Genomic DNA, 15,278 nt, shown 5'->3' with positions numbered 1-15,278 from the left:
GCCCTCCTGTTTGTTTTGGGCTGCCGGTGCTGGAACTCTGTACTGTATGCTGTATCCCTATGCCCTGGCTGCAAAAGATAAACAAAATAAACTTTAACTCACCTCCCGTTGGTCCGGTACCGGCCTCACCTGCTTCCTGGGGACAGGAATGTCGGAGAGCCGTCAGCCTATCACCGGCTGCAGCGATGTTCCACCTCGGCAGGTGATAGGTTGAACGCAGTCATGTAAGAAGCCGGCCGAGGCGGAACATCGGTGATAGGCTGACGGCTCTCCAACGGGGGAAAGTGAGTTAAAGTTTATTTTGTTTATCTTTTGCAGCCTGGGCATAGGGATACAGCGTACAGTACAGAATTCCAGCGCCAGCAGCCCGTAACAAACAGGAGGACGAGGAAGGCAGCGCTTGCGGGTGACCTGTGATTAGTTCCCCGATGGGGACAGCGCAGCGCTGGCCTGATAATTAATTTGGGGGGGGGGGGGGGTGTTGAAGCAGAACAGCGCTTGCGGGTCACATATGATTAGTTCGGGGACAGCGCAGCGCTGGGTTGATAATTCATTAATTCCCGAGGGGGAGGGGCCCAACCGGTATTGCGGTATGAAAAAAATTCATATCGTGCAGGACAAAAATTTCGGTATTCGGTATGAACCGGTATACCGCCCAGCACTAAATCAAAACTCTGTACAATCCTCTTTGAAGGTGAATAAGCATTTGGTCCTGCACTTGACAAGGTTGAGAAAGTCTCAGAGAAGAACAATGTACTTCCTTAACCTAGATGACCAACTGCAAGATGCTGGAGGAAAAGGTCCCAAATGGTGGCAAGGGGTGAAGATTCTGCTTAATGTCAATCATTTTAACAGAGAAAACCATTTGTGATATTCACGCAGAGTATTAAATTTCTGCCGTTGAAAAAATGACATCAAACATCTGCTAGAGAAGGTTACAGAATAGAGTTCTCTTATCCTCCCAAATAGTTATTGATCGAGGACACTAATTTTATCTGTTCCTCATAAAAAAAAAATGTTTAGGATAATAAACACAAAACCTTTAAGAAGTTTGTGACATATCACCACTTTAAGATAGAATCTATAAAAACAACCACTCTCTTGCTAGGAATGCTCCATCCTCCTCTCCTTTAACCCCTTAATGACCACGGACGAAAATGTACATCCTGGCTTGGCGGTACTTCGCGCACCAGGACGTACTTTTAGGTCCTGTGTATGACCGCAAGCATCGGAGTGGTGCCCGTGTCATACACGCCAGGTTCCAGCTGCCTCTCCTTTAACCCCTTAACGACCACGGACGAAAATGTACGTCCTGGCTTGGCGGTACTTCGCGCACAAGGACGTACTTTTAGGTCCTGTGTATGACCGCAAGCATCGGAGTGGTGCCCGTGTCATACACGCCAGGTTCCAGCTGCTATCAGCAGCCGGGGACCCGCTGGTAATGGCCGACATCCGCGATCGCCATTTACCCCTCAGATGCCGTGATCAGTACAGATCACGGCATTTGCGGCAAGCACACGTTAAAATAGATGATCGGACCTCTGGCAGTGCTGCTGCGGCAATCCGATCATCTGTAATGGTGGACAGAGGTCCCCTCACCTGCCTCCATCCGTTTCCCAGCGTCACCAGAGCAGGAAATAATGATAGTACTGATCAGTGCTATGTCCTATGCATAGCACTGAACAGTATTAGCATTCAAATGATTGCTATAGATAGTCCCCTATGGGGAAATAAAAAGTGTTAAAAAAAAATCCCCTCCCCCAATAAAAATGAAAATTGTCAGTTTTTCCTATTTTACCCCCAAAAAGCGTATTTTTTTTTTATAAACATATGTTATCGCCGCGTGCGTAAATGTCCGATCTATCAAAATATAATGTTAATGATCCTGTGCGGTGAACGGCGTAAACGTAAAAACAAAAAAAGTCCAAAATTGCTGCTTTTTTGTCACATTTTATTCCAAAAAATATTAATAAAAAATTATCTAAAAGTTTTATATATGCAAATGTAGTATCAATAAAAAGTACAGATGACGGCGCAAAAATGAGCCCTCATACAGTCCTATATGCGGAAAAATGAAAAAGTTATAAGTGGTCAAAAAGGGCAATTTTAGATTACTGATTTTGTACAAAAAGTTTAAGATTTTTTTTTTAAGCGGTACAAAATATAAAAGTTTCTAGCCATGGGTATCATTTTAATCGTATTGACCCACAGAATAAAGAACACGTCATTTCTACCGTAAAGTGTACAGTGTGAAAACAAAACCCTCCAAAATGTGCAAAATTGTGTTTTTCATTGAAATTTCCTCCCTAAAAAAATATTTTTTGGGGTTCGCCGTACATTTTATGGAAAAATTAGGGTTTCATTACAAAGTACAATTGGTCACGCAAAAAATAAGCCCTTATATGGATCTGTAGATGGAAATATAAAAAAGTTATGGAATTTAGAAGGCGAGGAGGAAAAAACGAAAACGCAAAAATAAAATTGGCCTGGTCCTTAAGGTGAAAATGGGCTTGGTCCTTAAGGGGTTAATCGTTTCTCTACTGTGGCTGCAGTTAAAGGGGTATTCCAGGATTTATTTTACTTGACTATGCTGTAGGGGCTGTAAGGTTAGTGTAGTTCATAATATAGTGTCTGTACCTGTATGTGACTGTTTTCTCACAATTCTTATGTGATTTTCACCCCAATATTTATTTTTAACAGCATACAAAATGGCTGTTGTCTCAGATTTTTCCCAGCTTGCAATGCGGCCGAGACCTGACTCACTAGTCAGCTGATGTCTGCTTCAATGGGTGGAGTGATCGCTTGGTGGGAGAGAGATCAATCTGCAACTAATGCAACAGCTGTAGGCACCCTGATTGAAAACCACAGGTCTTTGAATGGATGCTGCTCCTTTATGTTTCAATGGGTGGGGTGGCTGATGTGTGGGAGGGAGGAAAATGGAATTATGGGATTTGTAGTAAAAAAAAAAAAAAGACTGAAACAGGAAATACCAGTTCGCAAAAAGCTAGCCACAGTGTTATGGTAATCTCACAACATAGCCATTTTGCCCCAAGACAAGCGCAGATCCTTCCTAAGCATGTCCATTACTGTCTGCCAGGTACGTACTAAAATCACCTTATGGTGGATAACCCCTTTAAAGGAAAACTGTCAGCTTGCTTCCCCCCGCACTAACCAGCGGTACTGGCTGTTAGTGCGGGGGTCGCTGATCAGTTTGATGCTTACTGTGCCCGGATCCGCCTGGCCATTCCGGCGATATCTTTGTTTTTCCCTATATGCTAATGAAGTGCTAACTGGCACAGGCGGAGTAACTGTCACTGACGTCAGTGCCGCCGGCCGCAGCGCCGCCCAGCTCATCAATATTCCTCCTCTCCCTTCGCCTCTCCCTCTTCGTTACAGAGCGGGGAGAAGACGGAGAGAAGGAATATTGATGAGCTTGGCGGCACTGCGGCCGGCGGTGGTAACGTCAGAGTGCCTGTTAAACGCCGCCTGTGCCAGTTAGCACTTCATTAGCATATAGGGAAAAACGAAGATATCGGCAGAACGACCGGGCGGATCCGGGCACAGCCAGTACCGCTGGTTAGTGTGGGGGGAGCAAGCTGACAGTTTTCCTTTAATATCTGGCCAGTAAGGTGTATGCACATGTTCTCCCTGCAACTTAACAGGCCACAGATACAGCGAAGCGGGCATATAATGATCAATATAACAAATCTTTATTGACATAAATGCACACAAACATTTAAAAAGACATTAAAATACATAATGAGACAAAGAAGAGGTAGTGTACAAATATCCAATGTAATGGGCATATATAAAAAGGGAACAACCAAAGGAAAAGGAGGATAGAGGAGGTCTAGTTAATGTCCAGCAGCAGTATTATTATTGCCAATGTACAAAGTAAATGCGTATGTAAACATTAGACTATAAGGTGCATAGAAAATGTAAACACCTTAGTAAAGTGTCCTGTGCTGAATGATGCAGCAATAGAGACATGGCAGCTAGCTGGCATTAAACAGACCTCCTGCACCCGACGTTTCATCACCAGACTTCTTCCGGGGTGTGGTCTAACTACATGCAGGAACATTTATACGTTTAAAATGGTCATCTTCTGAACCCTATAACTTAAAATTTTCCATGTATGGGGCGGTATGAGGGCTCATTTTTTGCGCCGTGATCTGAAGTTTTTAGCCATACCATTTTTGTATTGATCACACTTTTTGATCGCTTTTTATTCATTTTTACATGATATAAAAAAATGACCAAAAATACGCTATTTTGGAATTTGGAATTTTTTTGCGCGTATGCCAATGACCGTGGGCTTTAATTAATGATATATTTTTTTATAATTGGGACATTTCCGCACGTGGTGATACAACATATGTTTATTTTTATTTACACTTTTTTTTTATGGGAAAAGGGGAGTGATTCTTACTTTTATTAGGGAAGGGATTAAATGATCTTTATTAACTTTTTTTTTTTTGCAATGTTATAGCTCCCATAGGGGGCTATAACACTGCACACACTGATCTTTTACATTGAGCATTGTTAACCCATAGGATAACATTGCTCAATGATTCTGCCGCTTTACTGCTCATGCCTGGATCTCAAGCACTGAGCAGTCATTTGGCGATCGGACACCAGAAGGCAGGTAAGGGGACCCTCTTCGTCTCCTACAGCTGTTAGGGGCGTTGAGGCTGTCCCAAACAGCCCCCTGAACTAACCAGCACTTATTAACTTTCACTTTAGACGCGGCGATCAATTTTGAATGCTGCGTCTAAAGGGTTAATAGCACGCAGCACAGCGATCAGTGCCGCGCGCTGTTAGCCACGGGTCCTGGCCGTTGCTAGGTGCTGGGCCCGACCTGCTATGATGGCGTGGCCCCGCGTTATAGAATGGGAGCCGACCCATGACGTACATGTATGTCATTGGTTGGGAAGGGGTTAAACTCAGGTACACTTTTTAGTACTCATGTAGTTATATGTAAAACACTGGAGGACGGTGACAAAGGGCTTTTAACCTCTCCGTGTTACTGGGGAATGGAGTCAACATTGTGTTATGTTACTATGGAGGATTCCTAGCAACCAAACTACTGTAAAAATTAACTCTGTTTTGAACACAATTTTGGATGGCTGTTTCATAGCGGTTTCACTGTATATAGGGCATAGTAAAATTCCTTATAATGTGTCATATTACAAAATAATACAAATAGAAAAAATATTGTAAAGAATGAGAGGAGCTGTGTTTATGAATCACGGGGATTCATGGTAGTAACATTGAGAATATGAGAACATTGAAAACACAACAAAACTGTAAGATAACTTTTCTTTGCCTGTTATTACTGAGCAATGAACTTTGAGAGAGTGTTATAATACTGTATATACAATTGACCTTTTGTATTTAGTCAATACATGTACAGCTATGACTTGTAGCCTTAGATCTTTTCAGAAACAATGCATGTATTATAGCTGACTTATTAGTATAATCTTACCCTTTTTGTCTCCCACGTTCATGGCCCATTCCTTTTCGGAACAATATTTGTCAATATTATCAATAACACTCTGTGGGTCTCCACGCGTTGCATTATCCAGGACATACTGTACAATTCTTTGTTCCTTGGTCTGGTTCATGAAGAAAGATTTGATGATTTCCTTTACTTCGTAAAAAACAATTTTAAAATAGCCACGTTGCTTATTATTTAAGATGATGTACAAAATTAAAACAAGCAGGATACCAGCTGCCAATTGCAATAATGTGCTCAGATCAATCATCTGTATAAAGAGAAGACAAATTATTAGCAAACATGCTATTCAATCTTATCAAAACTACTTTTACTTATTATTATGCACAGGTCAGTCATAAAACAATTAAAAAACACTGACAATATGACAAGTGAATAACATTAGTTATGTAGTGACATTGGCACCTGTCAAGGGGTCGGATACATCAGGCAACAAGTGAACAGTCAATTCTGGAGGTTGATGTGTTTAAGTAAGTAGAAATCATTGGCATGGTATGAATCTGTGTGGCTTTGTCAAGGACCAAACTTGATGGCTACATACAGAGTCAAGTATTTTCTGGAAATATGTCAATGTTATCTGGTTTACTTGGAATCTGCAGCAGTGCAGTGCAAAGTGACATCTACAGTGAAAATTCACAACAAAATGTACAGTGATCCCCCAACCTACGATGGCCCCGACATACGACAGCCTCTCAGAGGCCATCGTGTGTTGAAGGCAGCATCAACATACGATGCTTTTGTATGTCAGGGCCATCGCATAAACGGCTATCCGGCGACTGCTTCATCTGCTGCCGGATAACAGTTTAATGTGCCCCATGTGGTCCAGTGAGCGTCACTTACCTGTCCCCGACGTTCCAGACCGTCCTCTTCAGGCTCCGCTGCATGGCCGTCGCTCTCCTTTGTTGTCATCATGTCTCCGTGCATGCCGTCCCGACATCCAATAGGAGTGGCGTGCGCAGCGATGTGATGACGGCGATGGAGAGCGACAATCCTGGCCAGCGGTGATGGTCCGGAGCGGCGAGAACACCCCGGGGACGTGATGACAGCAACGATCCAGGGCCGCAGTGATGGTCCGGTGCGGCGGGGACACGAGAGTATAACATTCTATATTATTATTGCACGGATCCCTTAACATATGATGGATTCAAGTAACGATGGTTCATTTGGAACGAATTACCATTGTATGTTTAGGGATCACTGTATGTGTTTCCAAACATGAAGCATGCACATTTCATTGCAGAGTTTTGGTTCAGTTTTAGGCCAGTTCCACTGCATTAACATTAATGGGGTGGCTGATGTGTGGGAAGGAGGAAAATGGTATCATGGGATTTGTAGGCAAACAAGAAAACTGAAAACAGGAAATACAAGTTCACAGAAAGCTAGCCACAACATAGCCATTTAGCCCAAGACAAGCGCAGATCCTTCCTAAGCATGTCCATTACTGTCTGCCAGGTACATACTAAAATTACCTTATTACCCCTTTAAACTTTCAAGAGTTAATAAATACAATAAAAAAAGAACAGGTTCCAATACAGGGCACTGCCTTATCACACTTGTTACTATACTCCCGATATTTTATATCTTCCATTAGTAATCCATTTATACACATTGCTTCAGTATCTGTTATTTTCTGTACCAACCTTTTTGTGGTATTATCATAAATGACACAATCGCAAGCAGCTATAAGTAACTGGCACTGCTTTCCTTAGTTTACACACAGGCTGTATTATTTATTAATTTATTTTAAAAAAAAATTCCCCCAATTTCAAAAATGGCAGTCTTACTAATTTCCTTACACATAACAAATACATACAGTCATGGCAATAAATGTTGCCATCACTTAAATCATTCAATAAAATGAAGTATTTCTGACAGAAAAGGTTTGCAGTAACACATGTTTTGCTATACACACGTTTATTCCCTTTGTATTGGAACTAAACAAAAAAAAAGGGATGGAAAAAAGCAAATTGGACATAATGTCACACCAAACTCCAAAAATGGTCTGGACAAAATTACTGGCAGCCTTAACTTAATAGTTGGTTGCACACCCTTTGGAAAAAATAACTGAAATCAGTTGCTTCCTATACCCATCAATAAGCTTCTTACACGTCTCAGCTGGAATGTTGGGCCACTCTTCCTTTGCAAACTGCTCCAGGTCTCTCTTATTGGAAGGGCACCTTTTCCCAACAGCAATTTTAAGATCTCTCCACAGGTGTTTAATGGGATTTAGATCTGGACTCATTGCTGACCACTTGAGAACTCTCCAACGCAACCCCAGCTTTCTGACACTGGGCTGTACAGTGCGACCCAAAATCCGTTGGTAATCCTCAGATTTCATGATGCCTTGCACACATTCAAGGCAACCAGTGCCAGAGGCAGCAAAACAACCCCAAAACATCATTGAACCTCCCCCATATTTCACTGTAGGTATTGTGTTCTTTTCTTTGTAGCCCTCATTTCGTTTTCGGTAGACAGTAGAATGATGTGCTTTAACAAAAAGCTCAATCTTGGTCTCATCTGTCCACAAGATGTTTTCCCAGAAGGATTTTGGCTTACTCAAGTTCATGTTGGCAAAATCTAGTCTTGCTTTTTTATGTCTCTGTGTCAGCAGTGGGGTCCTCCTTGATCTCCTGCCATAGCGTTTCATTTTATATATGTTGACGGATAATTTGCGCTGACACTGATGCTCCCTGAGCCTGCAGGACAGTTTGAATCTCTTTGGAACTTGTTTGGGGCTGCTTATTCACCATCCGGACTATCCTGCGTTGACACCTTTCATCAATTTTTCTCTTCCGTCCATGCCCAGGAATATCAGCTACAGTGCCATGGGTTATGAACTTCTTGATAATGTTGCGCACTGTGGACAAAGGCAAATCTAGATCTCTGGAGATGGACTTAAAACCTTGAAATTTTTGATATTTTTCCACAATTTTGGTTCTCAAGTCCTCAGACAGTTCTCTTCTCCTCTTTCTGTTGACCATGCTTAGTGTGGCACACACAGACACACAATGCAAAGACTAAGTGAACTTCTCTCCTGCCCACACCTATTACTTGCCCCAGGTAAGTTTAAAGGAGCATCACATGCTTGAAACAATCTTATTTTTCCACAATTTTGAAAGGGTGCCAATAATTTTGTCCAGCCCATTTTTGGAGTTTGGTGTGACATTATGTCCAATTTGCTTTTTTTCCTGCCTTTTTTGGTTTAGTTCCAATGCACACAAAGCGAATAAACATGTGTATAGCAAAACATGTGTTACTGCAATCCTTTTCTGTAAGAAATATTAAATTTTCTTGAAAAATTTCAGGGGTGCCAACATTTTCAGCCATGACTGTATATTAGTCTATTTCCAACATAATGACAATAATACTAATCAAAGAAAAAAAGAATCAGAAAAAAAAAACGAGAAAGAGAAAGAAAAACAAAGAAGAATATTAGGCTATGCCAGGTTGTGTTTAGTTCCTGTACAAGAACCAGGGCAGACATGTGAGAGAGGATGTGGGTTGCTAGTGAATTTCTAGAGGGCATAAAGTTAGATCTAGAATAACAATCTATGGGCAGAGGCAATTTTAGTATGACATATCGTATTAATCATTTGGCCTATTTCAGCCCAATAGGCGATAATAGCTGGATAGTCCCGCCAAATATGGGAAATTGAAACAATTCTCTTACCACATCTCCAACAGGTGTTACTTTCTGAGAGTTTTATACCAGTGGATTCAAAGTTTATAATTATTTTCTTGTAGTCTGATGAATTTAGAAAAAACATGGGCATGGCGAAGAGTCATAACTGTCTGAGAGGGATAGTGGCCGTGCTTACTCTTTTTGGTATAAGCTGATTAAATGCTGGCAGAAGTCCAAAAACTTTAGTTTGGAGGTTTGAGGCCAAAAGTAGTTCTATCCAGATTGGATTAGCTCATATAACAGCAGAAGGGTCATAAAGGATCTTCTGATACAATTGCAAAAAATTCATTAATCAATAGATGGGATTATGACCCAGAGTCGATCTGGGTGCGGTGGCATCTATACTTAGCTCTTTTAAAGGAATGGTAACTTATCCCAAATGCAATCACTATGTATTATTTGCGGTGATAGTATAAAAGGGATAAGTGATATGGGAGAGCCTATTATCAATTTAAGAGCAATAATAGCTCCTTTTTGCTTGCAATGTACCTCTCAGCAGGAGGTTTGTGATAATAGAAAGTAAAGTTTTGTTAAGGATTAGAATGTTATAGGCTCACACAGGCTGTATTAAAAAAAAAATCAGATATTACCCATCCTAACAACAAAGGATCCTCTACATACTGCATACAACAAATCTTTACATAGAAAAGAAAAAGGAAGAAGAGCACTCACCACTGAATACTTGCAAACTTCAATTTATTCCGGTTTATTTGTTTGTAATAATACAGAGTTTGCAAGCATCCAATGGTGAGTGCTCTGCCTCCTCCTTTTTTTATTATTTTTTTATATATGATAACAGGATATTTTTTTTTTGGAATATCTGATTAGTCTAAATCCACAGACTCTCTTACATCGCATTTAGAATTCACCTAACAGACACTGGAAGCAGGTTGTATTGAGAACAGGCTGATTAACCTGTGCTAATGCTGTGTTATAAGGTTATTATCATTGACATACTTGATATATTGTCAGATTATAATACTATTTAAGTCCTGCAGAACTCATGGGGTGCATGCCAAATAGAGCAGGTGACTTATGACGCAGTTCTGCATTTTCCATGCTGTACAGGTTATACTTGATGTAGTGTTTACTTTATCCCTGAGCTATTCATCTAATATTGTATTTTCTCTATAAACACACTAGAGCAGATGGCACTTAAAGGGGTTATGCACCATAAGGTGATTTTAGTACGTACCTGGCAGACCGTAATGGACATGCTTAGGAAGGACCTGCGCTTGTCTTGGGGCTAAATGGCTATAATTGTCAGATTACCATAACACTGTGGCTATCTTTTTGTGAACTGGTATTTCAAGTTTGATTTTCCTTCTTTGCCTAAAAATCCCATAATTCCATTTTCTCCCTCCCACACATCAGCCACCCCACCCATTGAAACATAAATGAGCTGCATCCCTCAAAATGACCTGGTATTTCCAACCGGAGTGCCTACAGCTGTAGCAAAAATACAATTAGTTGCAGAATGATCTCTCTCCCACCAAGCGATCGCTCCACCTATTGAAGCAGACAGGCTGTCATCAGCTGACTAGTGATGTCAAGTCTTGGCCGTATTGCAACCTGGGAAAAATCTGAGACAACATTCATTTTGTATGCTGTTAAAATTAAATACAGTATTGGGGTAAAAATCACATAAGAATTGTGAGACCACCATCACACACAGGTACAGACACTATATTATGAACTACACTAACTTTACAGCCCCTGTAGCATAGTCAAATTAAAAATATTCCTGGAATACCCCTTTAACATTTTCATCACCACCCTCATCTATTCCACCTTTTTGTTGTATGTTATTATTTACTATTAAAATGATAGCGTCAGTTCATATCAAAGCTTATTACATTTGGGTTATTTTCACACTAATATATATATATATATGTCTTTGACTTCATATCCTATCCTCATATATTGTTGTCCTATCCCAACCCCATATCCCGTCCTCATATCTCAACCTCATATCCCGTCCTCATATACCGGCCTTATATCTCGACCTCCTATCCCGACCTCCTATCATGACCTCATATCCTGTCCTAGCTCGACCTCATATCCCGTCCTCCTATCCCAACCCTATATCCCGACTTCATATGCTGTCCTCATATCCCGTCCTTATGTCCCATCCTCATATCCTGTCCTCAGGTGGGACTGATTTGTGATGAAGATATTGTAAGCAGAAAATAGAAGGGGACGTGGCTTTGTGGGACTGGGCATGATTTGCAAGCCAGACCGATGCACAAAGAGGGTAGAGAATAAAAGGGGTGGTGCTTAAACAGTGGGCGTGTGTTTGTGAGATAGGGTGTGGCTTGCAAGCCGGACTGACACATTCACCAGGAGATGCAGAGCGAAGCTTGTGGAGTAAGGTACTGGAAGTCACATATACTTGCATGGGACTTGAAACAAAAACCCATCTTTTATATAAGAGTGCAGGTAAGGGTTAATTTAACTATCATATATTTTATTTGATATATAAGTAATATGTGTACCAAAATTCCAGATAAAGACAGCTCACCCAGATCAGGGTAGAACCTGTGCAGGGACCCGCTGGACCCGCCTCCGGCTTCACACACAGCAAGACTCCAAAGAAGAAGAATGTGCAGCATCCAGGTGAAATCCAACAGGGTATATCTTTATTCAGAAACTTGCAGTTACACGTTAAAACACTGACGCGTTTCACACTTTCACGCTTAGTCATAGAGTAATAAGACAATTGTTGCACACACATATCAATGCTAAAAACTTTAGTCACATGTTCATGACAAACAGAAATGGAAAAAATCCGGTCTGGATTTGGTAAAAACCAAAAACCAGAAATGGAATAACAATATGTAATCAAAGTGGTTTAAGTCCCTATTCACACCTCGGATAGTAATGCATGAATGCAAAACAGGACAATATTAGTGTAGCAGAATCAAATTATAAGGGTTTGAGGTCCAAAAATGCTATTAATCATTTGGATGCTTACCTAAAATTTAAGGAAGCATCCTAGGTGATTAGGAAGGGAAAGGATTATTTCTCTAGAAATTTTCAAGAGGAATTTTTAATAAAATGTTTTAATATTAATTATTTTTTTGTGAATTGTTATTTAATTGTATAGTTTAACTTTTTTGTTAATTAATTATTGCATTTTTTGTTATTAAATTACAATTTTTTTATCTTCTATGTTATTTTTTGTATTTTGTTGTTTATTCAATAATTACCTATTTATATATGCCATAACATATAAATTAATACATATTTTGTCTTTTTTCTGTTAAAGGGGTTTTCCGGTACTTACACATCTTATCCCCTATCCAAAGGATAGGGGATAAGATGCCTGATCGCGGGAGTCCCGCCGCTGGGGACCCCCGGGATCTTGCATGCGGCACCCCATTTGTAATCAGTCCCTGGAGCGTGTTCGCTCCGGGTCTGATTACCGACGACCACAAGGCCGGCGGCGTGTGACGTCATGCCTCCGCCCCCGTGTGATGTCACGCTCCGCCCCTCAATGCAAGCCTACGGGAGGGGGTGTGATAGCTGTCACACCCCCTCCCGTAGGCTTGAATTGAGGGGCGAAGTCACACGCCGCCGGCCTTGTGGTCGTCGGTAATCAGACCCGAAGCGAACACGCTCCGGGGCTGATTACAAACGGGGTGCAGCATGCAAGATCCCGGGGTCCCCAGGGGCGGGGACTCACGCGATCAGGCATCTTATCCCCTATCCTTTGGATAGGGGATAAGATGTGTAAGCACCGGAGAACCCCTTTAATTGAAATGCCATTACCTGTTGAATTATGGCAAGAAGTTTGTGAATAATATCGTATACAAACTAGAGGCTGAACTAAATAAAGACAAAAATATGTATATTGAACTATATGAAATGTTCAATATGTCATGATTAAATCTAGTTTATGATTTAGACCTTGGGGGTGCCTGGTGTTTAAACCAATCCTCCAGAAAGTCTCTCGATTTAGCAATTTTCTTTTGAGGTCTCCCCCTCTGGCATTATTCCTCACCTTTTCGATGCCCATAACACTAAGGCTCCTCATATCTCCTGCGTGTATGTGCCTAAATTGTTTGCTCAATGCAGATACATTGAACTTGTCTGTTCGGGCATCCGAAATATGCCATCTAATTATATTTTTCAATGGATTACTGCTGCTGACATATATTGCATGATGCTAAATAAACTACCGAGTTCGTGTTGCAATTGATCTAAGTTTTAATAAAAAATGTATCCCCTGTTACGAAAGTGTTAAATTGTTTAACAATATGCATATATGCACAAGTTAAACACTTTCGGTGGCCACACTTGTGGTTCCCTGTAGTGTTCAACCAATTTTTGTTATTTATTTTTTGTGAATTACTGTTAAACAAACTGGGGGATAATTTTGTCCCCAATGAAGGGCCTCTTCTGGATACTACATTTATTCCTGCCTCTTTTAATGCTGGATCCATTTCCAAGACAGGTGTGTACTTGTTAATGATCCGTCTTATGCATGCAAACTGGCTACTGTAGGCTGTGATAAATGTAGGTTTCCTGTTCGTTTTACCTATCTCTTAAATTTGTTAATTTCTCTTTTTGTTAGGACCTTTCTTTTTATTAGTACTAAATGCTACATTAGTTTCCCTTTCTGCTACTAGTGTTAAAGTGGTTATCCAGGAAAAAAAAATTTTTTATATATCAACTGGCTCCAGAAAGTTAAACAGTTTTGTAAATTACTTCTATTAAAAAATCTTAATCCTTTCAGTACTTATGTGCTTCTGAAGTTAAGGTTGTTCTTTTCTGCCTAAGTGCTCTCTGATGACACGTGTCTCGGGAACCGCCCAGTTTAGAAGCAAATCCCCATAGCAAACCCCTTCTAAACTGGGTGTGTCCCGAGACACATGTCATCAGAGAGCACTTATACAGAAAAGAACAACCTTAACTTCAGAAGCTCATAAGTACTGAAAGGATTAAGATTTTTTAATAGAAGTAATTTACAAATCTGTTTAACTTTCTGGAGCCAGTTGATATATAAAAAAAAGTTTTCTCCTGGAATACCCCTTTAACCTTTCAATTTTATCCACTCTTTCCTCTGCTGCTTCTACATCCTCAAAAGGAATAAACCCTCTCAAGAAACCGCTCTCTCCATTTTAGTTTCTCCCCTATGAATGTAACTGGATCAGAACAGTTGCATTTTATTCTGCATAACTCACCAAATGGTATGTTTTGTATTACATGCCGCGGATCACAAGTATTTGCACGCAATATTGAATTGCTTGCTGTTTCTTTTCTGAATTGAGTGATTTTAATTCCATGGGTGTCCAATGAAATGGTAATGTCCAAAAAATTGACTGACTCACTACTATAGAAACTGGTTATTATTGATGTAACCCATGAACTCTTTAAACTCAATTTCAGTTCCCCTCCACACCAATAGCAGGTCATTAATAAATCGTCCTACCCACTGGATATGGTGTGAAAAGGAGTTGTTCGGGGTAAAAATGAAACAGATCTCCCAATAAATCATATAGATATTCGCCAATGAAGGTGAATATTTCAACCCCATTGGGGCTCCCCTGTCCTGAAAGAAATACTGATTATCAAACATGAAAAAATTATGTTGTAAAGAAACTTCTAATGCTATGCAAATAAATTATTTCAGGCCCGGGGAGTAGTTACTGTAATGATCCAGACAATATTTAATGGCAACCATTCCTTTATCCCAAGGTATTGATGGATACAGTGCAACCACATCGCATGTGGCCCAGGAAAAACTTGGTTCTCACGCGACATGGTCCAAAGTGTTAATGACATGCTTTGTGTCACGGATATACATGGGAGTAATTTTACTGATGGGTTGTAGGTAGTGATCCACCCACTCACCCAGTCTTTCCACAAGGGAGCTTATACCTGCCACTATAGGTCTAAGAGGTGGGGGAAAGGCTCCCTTGTGGACTTTGGGGAGTGAGTGGTACACAGGCATTACCAGGTTACTCACATACAGAAACTCCTCCAATTTGTTATTCAGTGCAGCCAGTGTAACCCCTTCACTCAAAACCTTCCTTAAAGGGGTATTCCAGGCAAAAACTTTTATATATATATATATAT

General features: G+C 40.6%; 1 protein-coding gene across 3 annotated transcripts in view; it reads right to left on the bottom strand.

The window, feature by feature from the left end:
• LOC130283215 (catechol O-methyltransferase-like) overlaps positions 1–15,278 on the bottom strand; it is a 106,442-nt gene that overhangs the window by 25,429 nt on the left and 65,735 nt on the right. For all 3 annotated transcript variants that reach the window (XM_056532428.1, XM_056532422.1, XM_056532435.1), the window contains exon 2: positions 5,486–5,765. In XM_056532428.1, coding sequence (XP_056388403.1) covers positions 5,486–5,765 — 280 coding nt within the window. The remainder of the gene's footprint in view (positions 1–5,485; positions 5,766–15,278) is intronic.

The sequence above is a fragment of the Hyla sarda genome, chromosome 1, assembly GCF_029499605.1.
Source record: "Hyla sarda isolate aHylSar1 chromosome 1, aHylSar1.hap1, whole genome shotgun sequence".
Taxonomy (NCBI): domain Eukaryota; kingdom Metazoa; phylum Chordata; class Amphibia; order Anura; family Hylidae; genus Hyla; species Hyla sarda.
This window is presented reverse-complemented; position numbering and strand designations above follow the sequence as displayed.